The sequence below is a fragment of the Notechis scutatus genome, chromosome 2, assembly GCF_049901735.1.
Source record: "Notechis scutatus isolate UNSWTSFEM ecotype Mainland chromosome 2, rNotScu1.2, whole genome shotgun sequence".
Lineage (NCBI taxonomy): Eukaryota > Metazoa > Chordata > Lepidosauria > Squamata > Elapidae > Notechis > Notechis scutatus.
Genome location: NC_142010.1, coordinates 62,081,636 through 62,108,580, shown reverse-complemented (window position 1 = coordinate 62,108,580; position 26,945 = coordinate 62,081,636). Strand labels below are relative to the sequence as shown.

At 36.9% G+C, this 26,945-nt stretch overlaps 1 protein-coding gene across 1 annotated transcript; it reads right to left on the bottom strand.

The window, feature by feature from the left end:
* Nucleotides 1-925: 925 nt before the first annotated feature.
* On the bottom strand, nucleotides 926-25,326 carry NEK4 (NIMA related kinase 4). Its single transcript, XM_026683522.2, is given in 17 exon segments — nucleotides 926-3,306; nucleotides 4,209-4,342; nucleotides 4,637-4,836; nucleotides 7,256-7,344; nucleotides 8,423-8,532; nucleotides 9,919-9,985; nucleotides 10,301-10,429; nucleotides 11,241-11,396; nucleotides 11,622-11,675; nucleotides 14,197-14,595; nucleotides 16,466-16,595; nucleotides 18,703-18,857; nucleotides 21,187-21,294; nucleotides 22,356-22,553; nucleotides 22,878-22,965; nucleotides 22,967-23,142; nucleotides 25,105-25,326. Coding segments are annotated over 17 exon segments (2,379 nt in total). The 5' UTR covers nucleotides 25,198-25,326; the 3' UTR covers nucleotides 926-3,213.
* Nucleotides 25,327-26,945: the final 1,619 nt, after the last annotated feature.

Genomic DNA, 26,945 nt, shown 5'->3' with positions numbered 1-26,945 from the left:
CTTAGAAATCATCTTAACTGCAGTCAACAATAAAATAGGCCAATCTCTTTAAACCAGTCTGTTAGACATTATTGCAAAATCATATTATGACTAATTCTGAATCTGCGCTTAAGTAATATTTTAAATATGTATGTATTCAATGCATTTTCAAAGTAGTCGTGTGAATTCCAGCAAAAGTGAAAATCTTCTGACATTTTAATGATTAATACTTCTTATAGGATGAGATTTTAATGGATTATAGTTCACTTTAACAGATGCAATATAGATTATCCAGAGTTCCAGATTGTAGACTCATGAACACACTTAGTAATTATCAATTGTGATCATTTAAGAATAAATGTACACAAATCACAATGCCAGAAATCATAGTATCTAAAAGCTTAAAGTAGCAACTATGTTAACCTCTCTAAACATTTAACTGACCTTATTTACAGTGATCTTCCCTGAGTGAATGAACTTCAATAAGAAATTCCAGCATGAAAATTTAAATTAAATTTTATATAGCAATCCCGTTTTATCACCTAAGAATTGGACCAAGATTATAGGGTCATATGTGGATTATCATACCAAATGATTGTTTTGAATGACATTTTGATGCTATAACCATTTTGCTTTTATATCATATATATGACTTGTATTTTATTTCCTTCTGACAGGACTCTTCTGCGTTCTCTAACCTCTATCATTCATGCATACTTTTCCTGCATCCATAATCTGCATTCTGTGATACATGTTTGTATTCTGTGAATTGGCAAAGCATTTGTTGCTTTTAAATTTTATTACTGCATGTCCTAAAATAGCAATAACATTTAGACTTGTATACTACTTCACAGTGCTTTATAGCCCTCTCTAAGCAGTTTACAGTCAGATACTGGTCCCAACAATCTGGGTCCTAAATATGAAGAACAATGATAATAACTCCTTGTTTTCCAGGTTTTGTATAAAAGTTTATTAATAGAGGAGCTGAGTTTGTATAACAACTACTGTATATTTTGGGGGCATGACATCTCCTTCTACTTTGAGAAATGTCTGATCTGGCAGTGTATTTCCATTGGCAGAATGAGCAATGGTAGAATTTTCACCTTCCTAGAAATCTGCTCTATATCATTAAATTTTCTGTAATATTTGGGAGCAACATTGGCATCTATGCTCCTTTTCATGAACATGATTATTCTGAGAAATTCTACTCAGTTCTGTTCAGTAGATGCTGACTAATGGAATTAATTCCTGGATCCAATCCATTCAAAGCACTTTGGAGTGAGCGGGGAGGCAAGGAAGGAATTTTAGATACTGCAATAGCCTCCTAGCAGTTCTCCCCTTTTCTACTCGTTTGTTGACGGGTTCCTTGTCTTCTTGGAGCCCTGCATTAGCTGTAATTAAGGCCAGGTGTTATATGAAATATTTTTAGCCCTTTGGGCAGTATAGTGTTTCTGCTTTCTACTATTTTCACTGTTACATGTACTGATTCAGATTCCTTGGCTATTCCCTCTACATTCAAGACATAGTCCCACGTAACCTTAAAACTGTTCCCATTTGGTGAAACAATGCTTCCACTTGTGGCTTTTGAACTGGCCTCAGTGATCATTTATTTCACATATTATTTAATTTTACTTGATTTAATCAATTATATATTTGTTAATGGGTTTTAGAGGGTCTGGTGTCCTATAAGAGTTAGAGTTGCCTAGGATTGACTAGGTTTGAATTTCTTGACTGTATAATCAAATTCTAGAGATATTCTATTATTTTTGATTGATGCTGAGCTTTCCAGTGCAATATAAATTTTGCCATTTGGTCTCATAAAACTAAAAATCAAGCAAGACAAAATTTAGTAGAAGAAATTTCTAATATTCATCACTTCAAAGTCTTTTGTAATAAATAATTTTACTTGATTCCTGTGAAGCTTAATATCTCAATTGATTTAATTAAACACATCCCATCACAACCCAAAGTTTATTAAAATAGTAAGCATTGTGTTTCAAGCAAAATACTCAAACAAGGGTGTCAAACTCATGGTCCGCAGGTCAGATGCGTCACGTACTGGCCCCACCCCGCCTGGTTTAGCGATGGGAGAAAATCCTGATGTCACTTGACGCCACCGTGATGCTGCGAGTTTGATACCCCTGCTCTAGACGCTCAATTTATGTTGTTTTCCCATCCTCTTTTTCAAAAATAATGAGAATGATTTCTCATATAAAATATGTATTTGTTAGAAGGGTAAAATTTGTAAAAAGCCCTATAGGATTTTTTACTTTTTTTAAAAAAATAGTCATACTAATTATGTATCCAATATTATATGTGAATATTGGACAAATAGATTAGTACACCATTGTTTTAAAAATACTGGTTCTCAGATATGTTGATAAAGATATAAACATATATATTCCAACTGAAGAGAATATATGCAGTTCATGGTTGAATAATGGTGTCCTTGAAACTTGTTTGAAGAAAACAAGAAGACCTCAATACATCTCCAACAACCAATACCCAGACAAGCAGTGATTAACACCAGACAAACAAGCAGAAAACAATATCCTAATGAAGGAATTAACAATGAGTGTTACCCACCAACACTGGCAAGACCAAGCTACTGTGTATAAACAGAGCATACCACACGCCCAACAGCATTGATGATGTTACCTAATTGGATAATGAAGCACCTGCAAGCAAACAATTAAGCTAAGAAAGCATTAAGGACTTCACATAGTCTTACTCTTTTCCTGTCTCTAATTGGTGCATCACATCTATATTCTTTTCCTGAATAGAATTTGTTAGGGGTTTTTTTTCATTATACCATAACATTAATTGAAAATTATTCTACTTTACTGAAAATTTATTCTTGGGCTGAAATCAGAGATTGTCTAAAATACCAAATTCTAACAATGTACATATTTGACTACCAGTATATACAGGTTTACCAATTTTAAATGATGATTGACATTGAAACAAAAATAATTTAATATTTTAAAAAGACAGAATCATTAGAAAGTGCTGCTTGTTGCTAGTATTTAAAAAAATTCACACTTATCCAAACTTACCTTTAAGCATGTATTGCTCCTTCTAAACTAAATACACAATCTACAATAGATAACAAGAAACAGTATGGGAAAAGGTTTATCTTCTAAATGAATGAATCTTAAGAAAATTTTAAAAATCAATCCAGTTACAAGCTGAGTGTCTTTCTTTCAGGAAGAAACAGTTCAACTGAGGTATTTGTCAAAGTTTCACATTGTCTTCTAAGAACTTTAAATGACGAGCCTTCATACTATAAGACGTGTACTTTTCTCCCATGAGCTTCCGCAAACATAGCTAAAGGAGGGAAAAAACATTGTAATTCAAACATGAATAGTACATTTAAGCAGAGATTATATGCAAAACTGATCACTATTAAATCCACAGGTAACTAGTGCACATATTTGGGAAATTGCACAATTAAGAATTCATAAAACACTGAATTTGGTGGCAAAGATTACCACAAAGATGGTAATAGAAAATATTAAGACATGTTAATGGAGAATATGTGCAGCTAGAGCTGAAATGTTGGTATCTTGGTATTCAATAAGCTTACAAACATTTCGCTGCCAAATTAAATAATATCAGTGCTTTGGCACAAGGGAATTGGATTTGTGGAGTTTGTACCCAGCCCTACCTACCTTGATCCAGGGGTGGGATTCAATCGGCATTATTACTGGTTCGGTATTTATGTTTTGCGCGCGTGTATACTACACGCTGCGCGCGCATGTACTACACCATTAGCTGAGCCACCAGGACAGCTAATAAGCACTGCATGCAGGTGCTCAGCGTTTCAAAAAGCACCTTTTAACTGCTTTTTCAAGCTCAGCTGTGCCGCGCAAAGCAGCTGAGGTTGAAAAAACAGGAAATAAAGGTCAGGTAAGAACCTGGGCAGGCAGGTGGACCAAAACAGCAGCAGACACAGAACCGGTTCTGTGTCTTCTGCTCTTCAGAGTTACCAGTTCTATAGAGCCAGCCAGAACCGGTAGCATCCCACCCCTGCCTTGATCTATCTAATTTGGTTGGCTGTATTGTTTCATCTTAGATTGTTCCTGCCTATCTTGCTGGAATAGTTTGTGGATTGGGTTTATTTCTGGGCATCTGTTATTTCTGATCTATCAGAATTCTAGAATTCTTTTACATTCTTGGCTTTTGTATTAAATGATTAGTTTTATATTTGTTCTGTCAAAAAAACATACCTCTTTTTTCTGTTCATCCTCTTCCTCCATTGCATCATAAACTTTTTCTAGCAGCTTTACTCCAATTCCTTGAACTACATCTGCTCTTAAAATCTCAACCAATCTTCTAATATTCTGAGGACCAGACTTGACATCTAATAAAATAATAAAATACATTGTTTTTTTAATTTTATTTCTGGCATCTATAATTGCAGAGATCAAGTGTAACATTTTAATTTTAATTCAGATCAATATTCTGGAGATTCTCTGATTTTATTCAGCATTCTATTCCAAATAATCAGAATTGGTACTTATACCATTTCTGTAGATAGAATAGGTTAAATGGAACCTTTAAAGGGGGAGTTGCTTCTTAATGAATTTTTTTGTTGGTAATGCTAGAGCAGAAAATCTAATTTGAATATCACAAGTTTCAAGCATAACATACAGACCTGAAGGAAGCTCTTGAAACTGAAATTCATCAGGTTCTTCAGCTGCTTTCCCATGTAAGATCAGTGTATCCCTATATTTTCTATTTAGCCTGAACTGTGACTCAGGTGTTGGCATTGCAAATTGTGAATAATTTTCAATATTATCCATTTTTAGTGTTTGCGTCATCAACTGTAGCAAGTCATTCATTTCATTACTTTTTCTGCAAAACAAGAAAATATTTCAGCATACTCCAAGTCATACACAATTCGAGAATTTTAATGGTGAACTATCTAAACTTAGTATAGTACACAGAATTGTGTAAGGTATGGATTAGGCCTTATTTTCCAAAAGGTTTTTTATCATGTTTCTCTTCCTGCTTCAGAACGAGGAATGGGTTGGAGATAAACCAAGACCGAGCAAGACAAAAATAAAAGATTTCACAAAACCATACTAGTAGTCCTCAACTTACAACTTACAACTGGGCCTGTAATTTCAGCCATACAACATTGTGGCCATAGGTTGAAGCTCCATGTGACAGGACTCAATTTTACAATGTTTTTATGACAGTCATAAAACGAATTACATAGCCATTAAGTAAACCCTGCTAGAATCCAGAAAAAATGTTACAAATCATGGTTATGTGGCTGAAAGATGCCACAACCTATTGTAAATGAGAGCCTATTGCCAAGCACTTGAACTGCAATCACATGATCAACAGGACACGGCAGTCATAACTTCAAGGATGGATCATAAGGAGCATTTTTTAAAGACTATCATAACAGAACGGTTATTAAACAACCAATGATAAGCTGAGGATTACCTCTAGTTTTGTGACTATTACTGTGAAATAGAGAGGGAGAATACACTCCCATACATGCAGATGGCACATGAACTATACAGGTTACAGGTGACAATCAACTTACAACAGTTCATTTAGTGACTGGAGTTAAAACATCAGTGAAAAATGTGACTTTTTTCACATGACCGATATAGCATTCTCATGGTCACGTGATTTATATTCGGATGTTTGACAAATGACTCGTATTTATGACAGTTGTAGTGTCTTGGAGTCATGTGATCACCTTTTGTGACCTTCTGTCAAGCAAAGTCAATGGGGAAACTAACAACTGCAGCGATTCACTTAACCACTGTGGCAAGAAAAGTCGTAAAATGGAGCAAAATTCACCAAATTTCTCACTTAACAACATAAATTTTGGGCTCAATTGTGGTTGTAAATTGAGGACTACCGGTACCTGTACTGCACTGGGTTTAGGAATATTTGTCTGTTGGCTGGATCAAAGAGACTGTTAATGCAGAAAACTACAAATTTCCAAACTCTTTTCATAAAACTTTACAAATAGAAGAGGGGATGCTTCCAGGGGTGGGCTACTGGGGGTTTGCAGGGGTTCGGGAGAGCCCCTAGCTAAGATTCTGTGCAGTTTGGAGAACCCCCAAATCCCACTCATGGCTGGCCCCCACTCACCCCCTCCCAGGAGTCCCCATACAGCCCATTTTGGATGCAGGTAAGTACAGAGTGCACGCCAGAGGTGGTATTCAGCAGGTTCTGACCAGTTCTGGAGAATCGGTAGCGGAAATTTTGAGTAGTTCAGAGAACTGGCAAATACCACCTCTGACTGGCTCTGCCCCCATCTATTCTCTGCCTCCTGAGCTGGGTCTTTTGTTGCCCTGCACAGGAGAACGGAGCTGGAAAGCAGGTTAGTGGAGTGGGGAGGGAATGGGGATTTTACAGTATCCTTCCCGTGTCACGCCCACCAAGCCACGCCCACCAAGCCACACCTACAGAACCGGTAGTAAAAAAATGTTGAATCCCACCACTGGTGCACACAGAGGCTCAGGGAGGGCAAAACTTCCCAGAGGTTTCGGGAAGTCTGGAAATGGACCAGTTTCTGGCTTCCAGAAAGCCTCTGGAGCCCGGGGAGGCCGTTTTCACCCTCCCGGAGGCTCGAAGAAAGCCCCCAGAGCACAGGGAGGGCAAAAACACCCCGGGTTCAGGAGGCCAACTAGGCTATGCCCACCCAGCAACCGGGCAGAGAACCCTTTGCTAAAATTTTTGAAGCTTCTGGAAGCTTCAAGTTTTAATTAAGATAATATGGAAAAGATGTAGAAGATTCTGATTCTTAACAAAACTATCTATAAAAATACTGTGAATTTTTAGTGTGAATTTTCACAGTAATTTTAAAGAAAGCTACACAGAAAACTCCTTGACACAGTTCTTCTAGCATTTTTATAAGTGGGAATAGTGAATTATCATTTCCCAGTTTTACTTTTTTCTGTGCTGCTTTCAACCCAGTTATTTTTAGGTTGAACTTTCCTTTTAAAAGGAGATCTTATAATAGTTAAAACTGAGGAGGTCTTTATAACATAGTACAGTACTTCCTAAACTTGGCTATTGATGATTTTTTTATTGGGCCTTTGACTAGGAACATAACTATATCACATGTGTATACAGATACACAAATGCACTCAGTGACTGGCTATGGCTTAATATCCAACAAGGGACTTATCATACAATACACTAATGGTTTACAAACAGCAATAGTTTTATTTATATAATAAACAAACTATATATGTGATTAACATGTGTAAACCACACATAACTATAGACAGAAAACACCTACTTTTCTTTATAATCTCCATCTGATTTTTCTGTAGAGCTTGTAGAAGAGCTCAGTTCATCCTCAGTGCAACAACCAGTTAAGCTTTTCTTCTGTTGAGGACAATTTTTCAAGTACAAGAAAACAGAGAGAACCATTATAGGAATAATTCAATAGAAAATTCTTTCTTACTTCTCAGTGAAAGAGCAATGCGAATTTAGCTCCATTTACGTTTCTAATGAAATACTTTTGTAGAGGATAGTACTTGAAAGCATAGCAGATTACAAGCTACTTTCAATGATGATAACTTTTTAATAGGCATCCTACAGGACATATCAGAATCGCCCTGGGAGGAATTCCTATATGATGAAGTCTCCAAAGTCTGTGCTGTGAGCTACTTCTGCAATATTCTTCTGCAAAAGGATGCTTTGACCAATGCAGAAGAATTAAGTTACTTATATATACAAAGGAGGACAAGGATTGCAAGGCAGCCCTTAGAATAATAGCATCCCTGTGAGATGTGTTGGGCTGAGAGAATCACCTAACTGGTTTTCATGCTTACTGAAGGCCTAGTACAATAAGTCAGAGTTTCCTATGAAGGAGACATATTTTGTATTTTTGCAAGCTACTTTGATCCACCAGAAAACTATGATCAGTGAGGATTTGTGATCCAGATTGGGCTATTGGAAATAGATTGTATGAGGCTCTGAAATCTGTTCTACGCATGCCTTTGATGACTTGTCTAATATTTCTTTTATGACTTGTTTAGTATCTCTGGTATGCCATTCCTCTTCTCTTTGGATAAAAGGTAGGAGATAGCTCTTTCTGGCCCTGTGGAAAACCAAATTTATTTGAATATATTAGTGATGATCTGAGGTGGAACAGAGGCGGTGATGCTAGCACAGGGGACCGGCTGCAAATATAGATGAAGCTTCGCTTACTTGCTTACAATTCTAAGCTCTGTCTCCAAACTTAGTGGGAAGGAAATCTGCCCGGCCTCTGCTGTAAAAATGGCAGATTCCCCAAAATAATTGTTTCTCTTTAGAAGTATAATAATCTAAAGCAGTAGAAATCTTAAAGGTAATAATTTAAGTAGTAGAATTTCCATGTATTGATGGCAGACACATCTCTTTTTTAATATTCTACAATGTTGTAAATTGTTACTATACTTAACATATGACAACTACTTACCTTATCAGTGCTGGATTCTGAAGTAAACTGAGCAATCTGAATAAAACTATCTTCCTTTGGAAGTTTTGTTTCTGTTGATGCATCATAAGACATTTGTCTTATAGAAGGCCCTGAAAAGGACCAAGGAATAATATGTATAGTTTAGTCTTATTTTACTTCATATATGCACTATCATGACAACAGGATTAAATGCCTGATAAACCAAAATAGACCTTTCTTCTTTCAGTTTAACATTCAGTCATGTACGAGATTTTTGTCCTGTCTTTCCCCTAGGAATTCAAAGCTGCATACAATCCTTTTTTCCCCTCCTACAGCAACTCTGAGGTAGGTTGGACTGAAAAAATTGACTATCTCAGTGTCACTTATTGAGTTTCCGTGGCTGGAAGAGGATTTGAATTTGGGTTCCCTCCATGATATTTTAATCATTACATCTTAATCCCTCAATCCCTTCTACCCTATTGTTGATACTTTTCCAAGTATAATGAAGGGGAAGTTTAGTTTCCAATTCCTGTAGTAGTTGATGCGATCTAGTAGTTGATGTGATCTTTGTGGCTAGTCACAAAGTATGCATTTCCCAGAAAGCAAACTGATAAAAGTGAAAAGGAGGGGAATTTGTCAAAAACCTCAGTACCAAAAACAACAGATCCAACACACCAACTCATTGTTCAAAGACATGCCTATTTCCAGTCAGCAGATTATGAAGGCTAGTACAGTAAGTTAAGTAGCCTGGAAACTAAAAATAGAGTTGAGGCCTTATGTCCCTCTCACTATTATAATACAACTTTACAGAGGGCAAATTGATGAAGCCCACAAAGAGGGAAAATACTGCACAAACATGAAACTAATGAATTTACACAAAAACATCCACATTCAAGAAAAACAGCAGAAATAAGAGATTGTCCCATCATTTCCCATATTCTCCATACGATAAGATATTCCCTGCCACATTTTTAGACTCAATGATCCTCCTTCTCCTGGTACCTTTTTTCTCTGAGCAGCTGTGAATCTTTTTAAAACATTGGTTGTAACTATCCAATGTTTTTATTTTCCAAGACTTCAGCATGCCAGATCCCCATTTAAGTTTTCAGTTAAATTAAGCCATCTTAAGAATGACTTCAGGACACAGAAAGAGACCAAGAGGTGCCAAGAAATGTATTTGTGGGAATAATTTTTGCTGTTACAGTAAGGCCCCTTTGAAAGAATTTTTTTACTGAAGATTTGTCATAGATAAGGTGTGTGTATCTATGTGAAAATAAGAAAGTAAAATGTAAAAGAGAAGGAGGCAAAGAAAACTTAACACCAGACAAACAATCAAGCAATAAACAAAAGCCTAATCAAGGAACTGCCAAGGAAAAAACAAAAACCTAACCAATCCTGACAAGTTATTATATAAAAACAGAGAGCAAACCCCATTCTCTTCTAGCACTGAAAATATTATCAAGCCAACAACCAAGCTCAAAAAGCTCCAAGGACTTCACAGCAAAGAAAACTATTACCAGAAGAAAGCATGTCCTCTTGGGATTGCTTTAATCTTCTCCTTTCTCGGGCTGATAATGGCCGATCCTTTGAAAGGAGAAAAGTAAAAAAAATAAAATAAACTCGTATCTTTTTATTGATGTATATGGCACTGATACATCCTTAATAAAAGAAATTCAAGTTTTACAACTAAATGATAGGTCATTAGACATTTCTTTGTATTTATTCTATAAAACATTATGGGAAAGAACTACACCGCTCTATTACTTTATAATCCCATTTTAAATAGTTCTGCACAGTTCTGGCAATATTATATCAGATTGGCATATAAAATTAGAATATTCAAATTGAGTAATTTCTTTTAAAAAGGACATGTTGTACATAAAGATATTTTACACAAACCTTGGAATGTTCTACTTCAAAGCTTTTTGACTTTTTCAGAACATTTGCAGCACGCTGATGGTCTATGTTACCTCCTTTCATCTTTACATCAGGAAAAGCAGGCAGTTGTCGAGGACCAAGTGCTGCAATCTTAACAGGAGAAATAGCACCTTTATAAAAGATTTCTTCCCAAAAAACAGGTACAGTATTCACTCAAGAATGCATGAAAGAACTCCACAGGGGCAGGTCCAGCGATTGTGCTGGTACCCATTCAACATGACCAATACAGAATGTTTCCAGTAATATTTCAGTAACATCTTGGAGCACCACAGATTATCCAGCCATGGATGAAGTTAATTCCCAACTTATTAATATTCAAATAGCACTTCCATTTCATTTTTCACACAGATAAAATAGAGTATCATACATCCCAGGTAACACATTATATCTTTATCATTCCAGTAAAGGCAGATGTTCTGCCACTTAGTTTTTTACAACATATGCTACAAACTAACACCAGTTTTTATACTGAAATGTGCTAACCTATAAAATAAAGTTTTTTTAACTGAACTTTAAATTGAATATACCTGGTTAACATAAACATCTATAGAAACTAATGGCAGGGGGTGGTGTGTTTTTTTTAGTTTTAAAAGATTTAAACAATTGTTCTAGTATCTCGGATGCCTCAGAAGCTAAAAATGCTGCTGGTCAAAACTACGTTGTTGTAACTATAAATATTGCCACTGAGTTGCCAGCTGGTCCAAAGTCAATATCCCTGCTTTCACCCAATTTTTTAAAAAAATCACTATCTTTTTTCCAATTTTTAAAGTTTAGCATGGGAAAAAGTATCGAATCTGTTTTTATTGAACATTCCTTTCCACAGCTTTCTAACCAATATAATTGTTTCCAGAGATATTAGTGTTCTACTGAATTTAGTTCCTAATACTGTCCTAATCTTTACCTTGTCTAAGCAGATCTCAGACTGCTCCTGCTTCTTATGGCGTCGCTGTCGTGACAAGGAAGGCTCTTGAACCGAACCGTGAGGTCGAAAACAAGGAGTGCTTATAGGCAGAATGGGATCTTTAGCTTCTCCTGAGTTTTCACAGGAGGCTTCATTCTACGAATATATATGTACACACACTTTACAATGCTTCAATTTATGCTGTCCAGAATCAAGCATGTACACTTAGTTCAAAAGTGTTATTAGAAAGCCAAAATTATTTTTATTTTAATCAAAATTAAATTCACTTAAGTATTTGAAGAAAATCCTGTCATCGTACTTTAAAATAAATAATTGGCATAATAATATTTGTGTTGCAGACCACAAAATTCAAATACTTACCAAAATTTCTCTAGGATCAATCGGTACAAGCAGTTTCTCAGTACAGTCCAGACTCTGGAAAGAGAGTTTGCTGTATTTTCATGAATAGCCACTATTATAACATTAAATAGAATGTGATATAAGCATTAGGAAACTGAAAGAGCAACATCTCCATTATTGAAGGGAGTAAAAGAACTATTAGCTGGGCACTAAACACAATAGCTGGATGCTGAAACTAATACTGTATCATTTACCTAAGGCTAAACTAGTAAGTAGAAAAATGACAAACTACCCTAGAAGATGACAATGATAAAACTTTTTTGAAATATTGCAAGGAAAACTACTGTATGTAGATATCCTATAAGGTATGTTCTAATTTAACTTACTTCTGATTAATTCCAGCAAATCTTCCAAGATCTGGAAGGGTAATTTTAGGAAAAATAGGAGAGGAAAGAGTATTATGTACTGTATATTTGTTGCCTTTCATTATTTATAAAAATTATCAAGGTGGGACAAACATCTAGGTTTATTTGTTTAAGTTCAGTTTGCCTATTTTAGGAAAATTGTGCAAAGGTCCTTATCAACCTCAATAGTTCTAAGCCCCAAAATCTGATCACAAAAGGTTCAGAGATATATAGATCTGAATTGCACTGAAATAAGTGCATATGTATTCATTGAATGGCCCTCTAAATGTAAATAAATAGTGAGGCACAATCGTTCTACCTAGAAAAACAGCTATCACTTTCTCAAAAAATGATATCTGATAGAAATTAAAATGAAATTAAATGCTGAAGTTGCTCCGTCTGCTAGGGAAAATACACCCGGTATTCCATAGTAGCCTCTTAAAACCCGTAGTGGGATCGACCCTGAGGCCACCACCTCGTGAACCCCCAGACCCCGTGGTCATAGGGGGCCAAACCCATTATGAGGTGCAGCAAATCCTCGATTCGAGGTGGCACTGAAGACAACTCCAATATTTAATCAAGAGGAAGGGCTACCCCTTATCAGAGGCATCTTGGGTAAAGAGTAGGAATGTCCAAGTCAATTGCCTGATGACGAGCTTCCATGCAGAAAAACCAACCTAAACTTGGTAACCCTAAGTTCTATACCTGCAATAAATTTGTTTTCTTTTTGTGTTGTACAGGTCACCTGCAAGAAGTGAGGGGAGCTGAATGTCAGCTAAATAATAATAATACTCCTCCTTTGGTCTTTTAGTTGCCAGCACAAAGGGAGTGGGGGGAAGCAGTGCATTCTTCATATGCTTCAGATAATTGCCTTGGCAGCCCAAAGTTGTCAGCATGCAAAAATATTACTGGAGAGCATGATTGATGACTCTTGGCTATGGATGTGTCCCACTGGAGAATATACATCCAGGGAGTTGTGGGGAAGACCAGGGTCAAGGGGGAAATTATGTATTTTAGTGTCGGCTGCACTACCTAACGCCAACATGGCCATTTCCAATAAAACATATTTTTTTTAACTCTGAGAGATGCGGCTAGAGATATGATTTGAATGGGGGTAGATTTGTTGGAGCTCTGACAGACAGTATATTTTAGAAGAGAATTCAAGACAAAATACCTGGCTTTTCAGCAAAGTCTGAGATTAAGTAGGAAAAGAATCTAATTGGAAGAGATGCTAAGGAAGAGGTGAATGCACAATTTGTAAGTTAATAATAATTAGCTACCTTAATAATTCTCAAGTCCTTAGTTCAATTATTAAGTTTCTATTACTCTTAGACTGGGAATCTAACTGTAAGTTACCCATACACAAACCATAACAATAAAGCAACATTTGCCTATCCCAGGTCTTTAGAAAGGACTTGATTGGTGGATAAAAATGCCAAATCCAGTGTAAACATCTGGCTGACTGAATAATAAAACATAGCATATTTATGCTGCCCACATAGTTATATAACAATAAATTTCTAAAAAATATAAATCCCAATCAATGGACACAATGAATAAGCATTAAGCAATATTACTACATTAACAATGAATCATAAAAAATCCAAGACTAGCAAAGCACCAATATGTCTGATGCTCTATCTCCCTCAAACACAGGATAAACTTATGTCCAGAATCAGGTCATGACACAAACTTAGCACTAGGAGTTACTGAAACAGCAGAAACCAGCATTTCAGAGTTCAATCACATTTTCAACAGATTTGCAGGTAGTCCTTGACTTACGACCACAATTGAGCCCAAAATTTCTGTTGCTAAGCAAGACAGTTAAGTGAGTTTTACCCTACTTTGTTTCTTGCCACAGTTAAGTGAATCACTGCAGTTGTTAAGTTAGTAACATGGTTGTTAAGTGAATCTGGCTTCCCCATTGACTTTGCTTGCCAGAAGGTCGCAAAAGATGATCATATGACCCCAGGACACTGCAATATATGCTAGTTACCAAGCATCCAAATTCTGATCACATGAGCATGGAATGCTGCAACATTCATAAGTGTGAAAAACAGTCATAAGTCACTTTTTCCAGGGCCATTGTAACTTTGAATATAAAGAAATGATTGTAAGTCAAGGACTGCCTGTACATCTTCTAGTATCATATTCACATACACACATATATATGTGAAACAGTAAATAATTACTTTATTGCTTACACATGGAATCTTTGAAGTGGGTTGCAGAAGGTTTGTAGTGTCATCACCATTATCTGTCTCCTTAGCATCTACATCTCCAGTTTTTGGGCAAGTCTTTGTCACTTTCAGTAAACTTTCTTCCTTTAATTCTGGGCTATTTTTTGCTTTTTCAGGCTCTGCTTCATTGGGAATATGTATATTTTCAGATTCTTTATGTTCTGCTAACTGTTTGTTTGCAGAGTTTCTTTTTTCCAGTGGAACAATAAGTATATTAACTTTGCTCATTGTTGTCAAAGAGACATCTAAGCTATTCAAACCATTTTTGCTGTTTTTTTCAGGTTCAGATGCTAGTTTCTTTGAAGAAGAAACATCAAATGTTTTATTATTGATTAAACATTTATCTTCATTCTGTAATATTAAGAAGTACAATTAAGTCACCAATTCTATTAAGCTAGGTTATTTTAAACATAAGCATAACATTACAGTAATCTGTTTTGATCTGACTTGATCCAGTTATGAAATTTTACATGGGATGGACTGAGGACTGGGGAAAAATATGGCATGTTTTACTATAATGGTATAATGCAGGAGAGGCTTAGCCAACAACAACAAAAGACCTCTTAGTCATATGGGAGGTGCACAAATGACGGAAAAGGTCAGTCATATAGAAGCCAGGCTGTTGGTCTATTAGTCTGCTTGATATTTTTTGCAATGACCTTAGTTGGTCCGGAAGTTGCTTTCCTGTCCTTGTTTACAGGATATTTTGAAGGCTATGTTAAGTCCAAGACATATGAAGGTCCAGTATCTTCAACCTATGTTGGTTCAAGTCCTTCAATCAAGTAACTGACCAAACATGCAAAAGCTGGGAGATGGTATTCCAACTTACTAAACTTATAAGATTATGTTATTAATAATAAATATTAATTAGTATTAATACTGTATTAATAATGCTGTATTAATAATATGAATACTTAATACGGTAAGTATGATTAATATATAATAATATAATTAATAAATAATAATAATCAAGAGCCTCGGTGGCGAAGTGGTTAGAGTGCAGTACTACAAGCTACTTCTGCTGCAGCCAGAAGTAGCTGGCAGAACGAATCTCACCAGGCTCAAAACTGACTCAGCCTTCCATCCTTCCGAGCTGGATAAAATGAGGACCCAGATTGTTGGGGGCAATATGTGATTCTGTAAACCGCTTAGAGAGGGCTGTAAAGCACTATAAAGCAGTATATAAGTCTAAGTGCTATTGCTATTACTGTAACAATGTGTTGTGATAGGGCAGGTATGGGAACTTAAGGCAAGAAGGATATATTGGAATCACTTATTTATTCCAACTCTCTCCCTGTGTTACCAAGGGCTCACTAAGAGGTCTGATTGTCATGAAGCTGCACCAGAAGTCCATCTTTTTTGTTCATCTTACTTCCCTATTCCCATCTTCCACAGCATAGCTATAGTTATTATATGACCACTATTGAAAACTATTGCACCACCTGTTATTGTTTAAATTTTTTAAAAATAAATTCTTTATATAACTTAATATTTACATCAAGGAGTTTTCCATAAAGGAAATCATCAGATACCATTCCGGCTGCAAGTAAGATATTGTAACATGCACTGTAAAAAAAAAAAAAAGCTGTTCTATCGTCTACTCATGCAGGGTTCTCCAAGAGTTAGTTTTACTATTCTAGAGTAGACCTGTGCCTTATAGGGGTAAGCAAGAGATTCACTTCACTTTTGACTGGCATGTCAGGGCCTGAACTTTGAACAGTGAATAGCACAGGAAAAGGAACAAGGTGGGAACGGAGCAAAATTTAAATTTATTTTAAACAGAAGCAGTTAATTCATTAGTCTCCATGGTTTTCAGAATTTTATTCTGTGACATGTAAATTACAACTCAGTGTATTTTCATCGGTTTGGTGATACCTAACATTTTAGGGCAAGGGTGTCAAACTGGCGGCCCACAGGACGGATGCGTCACATGCAGGCCACACCCACCCCGACTCCGCGAAGGCAAAAAAAGTTGATACATCGCGATATGTCATGTGACACGATCGAGTTTGCCATCCGTGCTTTAGGGCAACTGACTGTGCACCTCCAATTGAACAGAATTTAAATGGGTATCATTATGAGAAAAAAAACAGATGGAAGGATTAAGAATTGATATTCTTTCTCCTTAATTTGAAACAAAATTTGTAGTTCATCAAATTTGACCATGGGCTTTTTTTTCTGCCCCACCCATTCTGGCTACAGAGCTAAAATAATAACTTGCCCCATTGGACTTCTTTGAAAGTTCATTTGGCAGTTTCTGAGATTCTGTACTTTCTTTCTTTAATTCAGTTTTCTCTGAAGATCCCCGAGGTTTGCTTTCAGACACTTTCTTATGATTTTTAGATGTTTTTCTTTAAAGAAAAAGCAAGAAGATATATTATCAGATTTACAAAATATGGACATTTTTCAATACTTTTTGCCAAAACATAGTTTTCTCATATCTCTATGTATAGGTTTACTTTTTTCTGAAGTACTGCAGGTATAGCAATATGGATATTATTTTAGATACAAAACTGCTTCTCAAGTCATAAACATTTGTAAATATGGTTTAATTATCCACTTTTAAGAATGTGTCCTATGAACGATGTCCAACATACGAGATAAATAAATAGATGAGCCAATAGAGAATAAATGATTGCTAAAAACGTTATGGCCCCAATCACTATCACTGTTCTCATTTTCCCTGTAGCCCTTGGATTTATCTTTGGTACTGCTATAGAGGTTTACCCTATACTGCACCAAACTCGAGGGACAGTCAATGAAGATTAACCTTTCTATTTCCTTTCATAGATAAACCTTCTTACAATATTTAGTTGCTTGAAAACTTTTAATAAAATTCTGAGATATGAAAATATTCTTCAATTTTGAAAATAAGTTTAATGTCAACTCATAAAATATTTCTCTGGTCTTTTTAGAGTTGCCAACAGAAAGGGAGGGGGAAGCAGTGCAGAAGCTTGCAAACCAAAACTGCATTCCATAAATGTTTTCAAAGATTGTAACTAGGTGACTGAAGTTTCTGCTGTGCAAAATTCTAACTGGATTGATGATTCTTGGCTATGAATTGGAGAATATGAATTATAATACACCTAGGGGGTGGGGGAAAACCTGGATAAAGGGTGACAATGAATTATGTGCCTCAGAGTCGGCTACACCCAGGCAGTGCTGGACAGTTTAACTCACAATAAATCCTTAGCTTTTGGAAGTTTGGCTCGAGACTCATGATTTAAATGGGGGTTACTGCCAGAATCTTGACAGCTAGCTGACTCTGAGGCATATAATTCATTGTCACCCTTGACCCTGGTTTTCCCCCATCCTCTGGGTGTATCATAATTCATATTCTCCAATGGAACACATTCATAGCCAAGAGTCATCAATCACGCTCTCTAGTTAGAATTTTGCATGGCAGAAACTTCAGTCACCTAGTTACAATCTTTGAAAACATTTATGGAATGCAGTTTCAGTTTGCAAGCTGCTGCACTGCTCCCCCCTCCCTTTCTGTTGGCAACTCTAAAGACCATAGAAATATTTTATGAATTGACATTTAGTTGCTGTAGATCTTTGCATAACAAACAGTTGAGGCACAACACAACATGAAGTAAAAAGCACGGTGTTTGAAATAATTATGAGACGTGTTATAGAATCAGACTGGTACTGAAGATATTATAGAGCCCCTGAAATAAATCCAATTTTCTTAGACCTTACACTATCACTCACTGCAACACTGCCTTTTGTTAGAGCTAGTTCTAGTACTGATCCAGTTGACCTTTGAATTAAACTGAATTCTAAGAAAATAACAATCAACTGCTAGCCCAGACAAATTGTATATAAACACTGAGAGATTGAAAAGAGTTCCAAATAATATAGGAGATAGCATCTTCCCCAGTTACTATAGTTAACCTATGCCACTCAATTGCTATCAGCTGATATTTCAAACAGATAGGGGTACACAACTGTTGCTTTGGCCATAAGCAAATCAACAAGGAAGCAGGCTTTTGATTTCTCTGTATTTCTAATTCTTCAGAGGGATCCCAGCATCAGGACCTATAATATTGGACTGCTGCATACAGTTGTGATCCAGTCTTCCAACAAGTCACTCCTATGCTCACTTTGGACTTTCATAAGCGTTTGCTATTCTCCAGCTTACCTGGAATAGCCATCTGAATTGCCAAAAGTTCCATATGAGCAGGAATCAGGTTTGGTGACTACCAGGCTAATATAGAAGGAGCTTTGGTTTGGGCTATAACACGAAACTAAAGTTTACTAAGTGTTTCTTTATTCTGTCTCTTTCTTTCTCTCTCTGTCTCTCTGCATGTATAATAAAAATGGGCTGGGTTTCCAAGTCAACTGTGTTTCAAGACTCCATTATCAAAGCCAATATATGAACTCCAGGATGGTGTAATACCAGTGATAACACTAAACACTTTGCTTCAAATTATTTTTCATTTAAATATCTCTTACGCCTTTGTAGCTTCCAAAAACAGAGAGATTTGCTGCTTGATATACGGTTGCCTCAATATGCTCCTGACACTGGGTCTCTCCTCTGGCTTTTTACTAAGCATTGTTCTTATCAGTTCTTTCAACTGAGTGCTATAATCTTTTGGCATTGGTGGCAGCTGTTAAAAGAACACAGAAGAAAAAAAGAACACTTTTCATGAGCTTAAGGCATTTTCTTCATAACATTTCCTTTTACTATACATGTTAACCAAAGCTCTGGCAACACCTTTCTGAAAGAGGCTGAAAAACAGGGCTAGAACCTCTAACAGGCTATTGCAACTAATATCATCAAGAAATATTATCATTGTCTAGAACTTTTTTAAACATTTCATAAGAAACCCAGTGGGTAATGGATAACTGATTGCCATTCTGCTAAAGCCTTGGAAGAAATATTCCCAGTGTGAAATTGGCTTGTTCTCAAGGTACACTCAATTTTCAAACAATTCAATAGCACTCAATGTTTTCTGCTCCTATCACGTGCACATAAGACTACTGTTATTTTTCTCCTGCTGAATGGCTGCTCCTACTTTGCTTCTTTCTCTCTCTTCTAGACTACAGTACATCACAAATGTAAGGGAACAGTCCCATTTCAAATGACATGTTAACAACTGAAGCAGGAAGAGCATTCCATTTAAATGACATTCTTTAGATCACAATGCTGCCCATCTTCACTTGCTTATGAGATGCCTGGATGAATCGGATGGACAGAAGTCAGCAGTAACCAGCCTCACAAAACAAACCAAGATGGTTGCTTCTACCAATTTTCAATTGTTTTCCTACCAATTCTTTAACTGTTGAGGATATTATCCAACCTGAGTGTGGCAGGAAGAAATGTCTCAGCCACTTCCGACGTACATCTAATTAAACTGTATATCATTTCTGGATAGGGCCATTAACCATCCAATGTATACACGTAAAAGAGGTAGAGTATAAAGTCTGTGTTGCCTCTCTCACTGCCTTTGAAAAGCATTTGGAAGCTTCAGCTGATACAGAATTTGGCTGTAGCATGGAGAATTAATGGTGTTGGTTATTCAATGCATAAAATACCTCTGCTTTACAAGCTGCATTGGCTTCCAGTTGCTTCAGGTTGCAATTCAAAATCCTGGCAGTTACTTTTAAGGCCTTTCATGTCTTGGGACTATTACTTTCAGGTAATAGCTTGGGACTTTCAGCTTGGGATTATTACTGTCTCTCCAAATTATCTCTACTCATCCCATCCAGTTTGGCAGGAACACTTTCTGGATCTAAACAACTAAGGAGTGTCAACTGCCGAGAAGAGCCTTTTCTTCCATGGCGCCTACTCTGTGCAACATCATTCCTACTAAAAATAGATTGGCTTCAACCCTGTTGACTTTTCGTAAGCCCTAAAAAAAGTGCCCAGGCCTGGGGCCCCAGATGTATCATGGAGTTGTTCTCTTGGTTGTGGCTGATGCTTGGCTAAGTATTTTTATTTTTATACTGTGCCTTCTATGTATTGATTTTATTGTAAACTACCTGGAATATGTAAAGTAGGTGTCCATATAAATCGAATGAAAGATGAATAAAAACACATCATGAGGGCATTTGAATGCTGCTTTCTTTTGTTAGCATAACACTAATAATGTTTTATGATGGTGCTGAATAACTGGTACTTACAACTGGTCCTTGAAGTTCCAGCCTTCCCAGCACACACAGGATCATGTAATTGTGATCTGGGCACCTGACAACCAGCTGCAGCATCCTGCAGTCATGTGATCATAATTTGCAACCTTCCCTGCCAGCTTCCCACAAGGAAAGTCAATGGGAAAGCCACCAGGGAAATTCACAAGTCTCTCCCTTCCTGCAACAACCATTCCCAGTCCCATCATGCTCACATTGCACCTCACTAACCCCTTGCACACCTCATTGATTTTGCTTGTTGGAAGTCAGCAAGAAGTTGTGAGGAGGTCCTTGTTTAAACACCCACAACTATCACTTAATGACAGCAATGGAGAGTGCTAACAATGCTATTGCAAAGCAATGCAGTCACATGCTGTTGAGCTGTATTACCACATGGCTTACTGATGGAAATTCCAGTCCCAACTACCATCATTAACCAAGGACTACCTGTATTATTGCTAGGGAACCTGAGAGCAAATGTGGGAAAATGAATTTTCCTGAGATATTCTTTATATCAGATTCTATACATTGCTATGTATGATGCTGCATTCATCATCCATGACATGTTTTATGCCAACACAAAGAAAGCAACATTTATCAAACTTACTCAACGTTTGCTACCAATTGATTATTTGGGAAAATCCTTGCAATTCTTCATTGAAAAGGATAGCATTTCCCATATTTAACAGCATGTATTTCAATATGACTTGCAGTGTCTTTATTCTCTATGTAGTTTTCTCAAGCACAAAATAACAAGTTGGAAATTCTCTATGTGAAGGAAGCCTAGTAAATATTAGATTAAAAATATACCTTTCCTTCAATAATTCGGTAAACCAAGGAATTCATGTCTTTAGCATTAAAAGCATGCTTCAAGGTGGCCATTTCATATGCACAGCAACCCAAGGCCCAAACATCAGACTGTAAATGCAAACAAAGCACAATAATATATATACTTTTGAAAAGCCATCCGAATAAAAGCAAATGAAGTACACGTGGCCTACACAATCTATTTCACAGGTGCTCCATAAATCAAATACCTTAATATCTCCTCTTTTGTGGCAAATTGGAGATGACAATGCAGGTTTTGAAAATCCTGATGTAATTCCAATTCCAATATATCAAATTGTCTATTTTTGTTTCCTCCAGATCAAGGGTCTCTCTATTCGAAACCAGGCCATTTGACTGGCAGGCTGGTGGCGTGCACACACTAGACCCACATGAGTGGCAGGCAGGCAGGCAGGCATGTGTACACAGTTAAGCTGTGTGTGCATGTGCATGCATGTCAGCCCACCATTTGAGTAGCTTGGTTCCCCTGTCCCCTCTTCAGCCGGGCTACCAAGCTACAAAGATTAGAGACCACTGCTCTAGATAACTACTTATAGATGGAATATTTTTAATATAATTCACTAGAATTATTCACTAGAATTATGAAAATAATGTAAACTTTATTCATATAATTATGATTAGACACGTTTGAAATAAATTGCAGGGACTTGAATAAGAAAAATATCAGGAAGGTGCATTAGAAATTATCAAATAGGACATGTTTCAAATTGTTGCTTTCCAGACCTTTTGCCAGTCCTTCTTCCAGAATACCCCATCCCATTTACTCTATCCAGCAATTTTGTCTTTTCCCTTCAAAAGACAATCGACATTCTAGATTCACTATGCATATTAAATCTCCTTAGCAGTTTCTGTCTTTGGGAATGTCTTTGCTTTTTCTTTGTAAAGCTTTTCTTGTTCTGCTTTAAGTTTGTAGTTTCACTATAAACAGTATACTAGCTGCAAAAATCCAGAGAACCACAAGGGTAGCAAAGAAATACAAATCATTTGCTCTTTGCTGCAATATATTGGTTGTCTGATTTCTGGCAGCCCAGATAGGGCATGTTTAACTAGCAAGGCTTCATCTCAAGAATGTAGACTGGTTATTTGAACATAAATACCTAAGAGATTAAATTCATTTATATGATATACTTTACCTTGTAATTGTAAGGCTTGTTAGAGAACAACTCAGGGCTCATATAGTAAGGAGTGCCAATGAGAGTACTAGCCATATCATGCTGATTATCCAGCACTCTGGCGATTCCCAGATCTCCCACTTTGATAATATTAGAATGGGTCAGGAAAACATTTTGAGTTTTGAGATCTCTGTGCAGAATATGCTTCTCATGCAAATACTGAAAAATAAAATATTGGAATTCACAAATTAAATATCTAGTTTAGTTTCCTGACTGCATGACAAAAAAACAATTATTTAATAAACTATAAGCTCCTTGCAGAGGGACAGGACTACATTAAATAAATTTGTCAAGCTGGGGAGCCACCAATCAGTTTTGTTGACTCTGTAGATATTAATAAGATGATCAAAAGTACATCAAGACAACTATATTATTTTCTATGCTCGTTACAAATATCCATGAAAACTAGCAATAGGTTTCCTAGAACACATTAGAAAATGATAAAACGACTAAAATCAATCCATGTAAAGGGAGGTCAAGTACCTGCAGTGCCATGGCAATCTGAACAAGCCACTCCACCACTTGAGACTCAGGAAGAAGTTGTCCTTTCCACTCTTCCAGTTTATGATATGTCCCCTCCTTCACAGAAGCCCATGACAATGTACAGCAAGCCATCATCTCCTTCCCAGGACTCTATATAGGTGATTATGTTTGGATGCTTCAGCTGTGACAATAGCTGGGCTTCCTGCTCTGCTGCTTTTCTCTCATGGCTTGAGGCATGTTTAAGGTTCAGCCTTTTGATAACATGCTGCACAAACAGAAAGAAGGTTTAATCTTTTTTTTAAAAAAAGAATATTACTGTAAATGAAAGAAATCTAAAGATCAACCATGTGGGGCTGTTAAATGTGCATGGGAGAGGGAGAGAGGATGCAAAAAGCAAATAAACTTGGAATTTTATAAAAAGTGATGGCAAGGTAACCTGATAATAGAAGTGATATGTCAACCTTTGACAAAACTCTAACTGTAGCATTATCCACCAGGCAAAAAAAAATTTTTTTTCAAGGAAAGCAAATAATTTTTGCAAATAGAAAATACAACACCTTAAATGTGACTCTAGGACCATAAATACAGTTAAATCTCCATTCAAGGAACGGGCTCTGTTAATACTGCATGTTAGCTAAAGGCATTTCTCACAGACATTTCTCATAGACATTTCTCACAGACATTTCTCTCTAGGGACCAATAGTTCCAAGAATATCTCCAAACTGCTAGTCTGATTCTTCAAAAGTACAAACTATATCTACTAAATCCCAAAATGACATGTCTGCCGACACACAGAACCTTCATTTAATTCACACTGCACTTAATTTAATAATTTAAATACTTGTTTAATATTTTTCCCGTACTAAATTTGATATCCTTGTTTTTAAAAAAATACTTTAGAAATGTAAAGTTGATAAGGGCACGCTGAATGCATATAATAAAGAGTTGTTTCACTGTTGCCCTTGTTTTTTTGCTTTAATATATTTGTTATTTGCTTTACAAGACCAGAAATCAATAAAATTTTAAAGATTTAAGTAAATTGTTTAATTATTTATCAAAATCTTGGAGTCTCTATATCAAAAATTATGGACTGGTTTTCTTCTCCTTTAACACATATCAATTTAATATATTAGACACAAAATGAAAAAAAAATATCCTGATTAGTTTTTCAGATTATTTCAAGCTTTAATAAAATCTAATTTGGTTGTCATCTAAAGATATCTTTACTAATGTCCTGAATAAAAACTGCTCTTGCAAGAAAAATAACATTTTGGAATGAACAGAAAAATTATGGATTTTGAAAAGAGTCTTAGGATAAATCCATTGAAGACTGAATGAGAACAGGAAGGGGGAGTATTGTAGCTCGAAAGCAGAATCAACAAACAAACCAAGGGGGGGGGATCCTTGATAATAAATTTCAAAATGAGAAGGAGGAATAGAATAGAATAACAGAGGTGGAAGGATGTCTTCTATCTAGTCCAACCCATGCTCAGACAGGAAACCTTACATCACTTCAGACAAATGGTTGTCCAACATCTTTTTAAAAATTTCCAGTGTTGGAGCATTCACAAGTTCTGGAGGCAAGTTGTTCCACTGATTAATTGTTCTAACTCTCAGGAAATTTCTCCTTACTTCTAGGTTGCTTCTCTCTTTGATTAGTTTCTTCTTGTCCTGCCTCAGGTGCTTTGGAGCACAGCTTGACTCCCTCTTCTTTGTGGCAGCCCCTGAGATATTGGAACACTACTATCATGTCTCCCCTAGTCCTTCTGAATGAAATTAGACTAGACATACCCAGTTCCAGCAACCGTTCTTCATATGTTTTAGCCTCCAGTCTCCTAATCATCTCTGCATTCTTTCCAGGATCTCAACATCTTTTTTTTATAGGTGGCGGCCAAAACTGGATGCGGAACTCCAAGTGTGGAAAGGATGGTCGATCCTATTTTCACACGGAGCAACGCCTGTTGCTGTAGGAAAGCCGCCCCTTTGTGGCGCGGAGTTGTTTTTAAATTCCCCTTTGGTCGGAGAGCAAAAGCAACCAGCGACTCGCACGGGCCACCGTCCTCCATCTCCAACCCGCAAAGGCCTCCGGGGGGACAGCGAGGGAAGGAGGGACGGAGCGCGAAAAGGAGTCCACGGGAAGCGTCGCGTTCCCCCCGCAACACGCGTCCCGGACCCTCCGGCGGAGTCCCCTCTCCCAACAACCCCCTTCTTCCCCAGCCCGCCTTACCTGTTTGCCGTCATGCCGGTGCCGCACCAGGCTCACTTCCCCGTAGCTGCCCTTCCCCACAACCCGCACGAAAGTGTACTCGCCCAGGGGCATCTTCACGCGACCCCACACTCAGGTAGCCCGATGAGACCCGGGAGCGGGGGGGCTCCGGCAGCCCCCATCCACCCCCTGCGAGGACGCGGCTCCCGATGCCATAGAGATCACCAAACCTCTGGGTGCCATAGAGAGCACTTCTTCCAGAACGTACAAAAGGAAAAAAAAAAGTCCTTCTATTTTCTATGGTAATATTACGTTGCTTAAGCGACCATCTTGGACACGGGCAAATTTATTTCCGCGCATGCGTTCAACCCTGTTACCTACACTATTTTAACTGCTTGTCAGCCATTTTAGTTCTGGGCATTCTGGCCAGAGGATGCCGTTGAAATTGCTGGCATTTTATTTTGTTTTTTAAAAAAACAAACTTTATTAAATATACAATTAAAATAACGAACAAACACATACACAACATAGAAAAAAAGTGGAAAAGAAAAAAAGACAAAAAATAAACAAATAAAAGCAAGCAATTCCACTATCAACAGTTTGTGGTTCCTTATTATCGTTATTGGTGTCATATTTACAAGTAAGTCTTAATGCGAATATGTAATTACTACCTCCTTTACAGTTTAACAATATTTACTAATATATTTCCTATCTTTGTTCTATCCAGTCATATCAACATTCCCAGCTTTTCTAATATTCTGATGATTCTTTATCCTTAAGTGCTAGGGTCAATTTATCCATCTCTGCACAGGTTGCTATTTTCTGAATAATCATTTCCTCTTTTGGGATGTCAGCTTCTTTCCAACACTGCAAAGGCTAATCTAGCTGCAGTAAGTATGTGCAATATTATATATTTGGCTTTTTTAGGGAATTGTCTATTAAATGTCTATTAATGTCCTACCTGTCAATGAATACTTCAGCTTCAACCATAACAACACAAGAGCACACAATAGATACAAACTCAAAGTAAACCGCACCAAACTTGATTGCAGGAAATACGACTTCAGCAATAGAGTGGTCAATGTCTGGAATACTCTACCCGACTCTGTAGTTTCTTCCCCAAACCCCAAAAACTTTAACCTTAGACTGTCTACTATTGACCTCACCCCTTTCCTAAGAGGTCTGTAGGGGCGTGCATAAGCGCACCAACGTGCCTACCGTCCCTGTCCTATTGTTTCTCCTATTCTTTTATTTTCTTATATGTAACCATTTCATGTATTCACAACTATGTATACATTTATACTTATTATCTTGTAAACAATTGACAAATCAAATAAATAAATAAATAAAATAAATAAATATCCCTAATACAGGTGAAACTGGAAAAATTAGAATACCGTGCAAAAGTTCATTTATTTCAGTGATGCAACTGAAAAGGTGAACCTAATATATGAGATAGACTCATTACATGCAAAGCAAGATAATTCAACCCGTGATGTGTCATAATTGAGATGATTATGGCTTACAGCTCATGAAAACCCCAAATCCACAATCTCAGAAAATTAGAATATTGTAAAAAGGTTCAATACTCTAGACTCAAAGTGTCCCACTCTAATCAGCTAATTAAGCCATAACACCTGCAAAGGATTCCTGAGCCTTTAAATGGTCTCTCAGTCAGGTTCAGTAGGAATCACAATCATGGGAAAGACTGCTGACCTGACAGTTGTGCAAAAAACCATCAATGACACCCTCCATAAGGAGGGAAAGCCTCAAAAGGTAATTACAAAAGAAGTTGGATGTTCCCAAAGTGCTGTATCAAAGCACATTAATAGAAAGTTATGTGGAAGGGAAAAGTGTGGAAG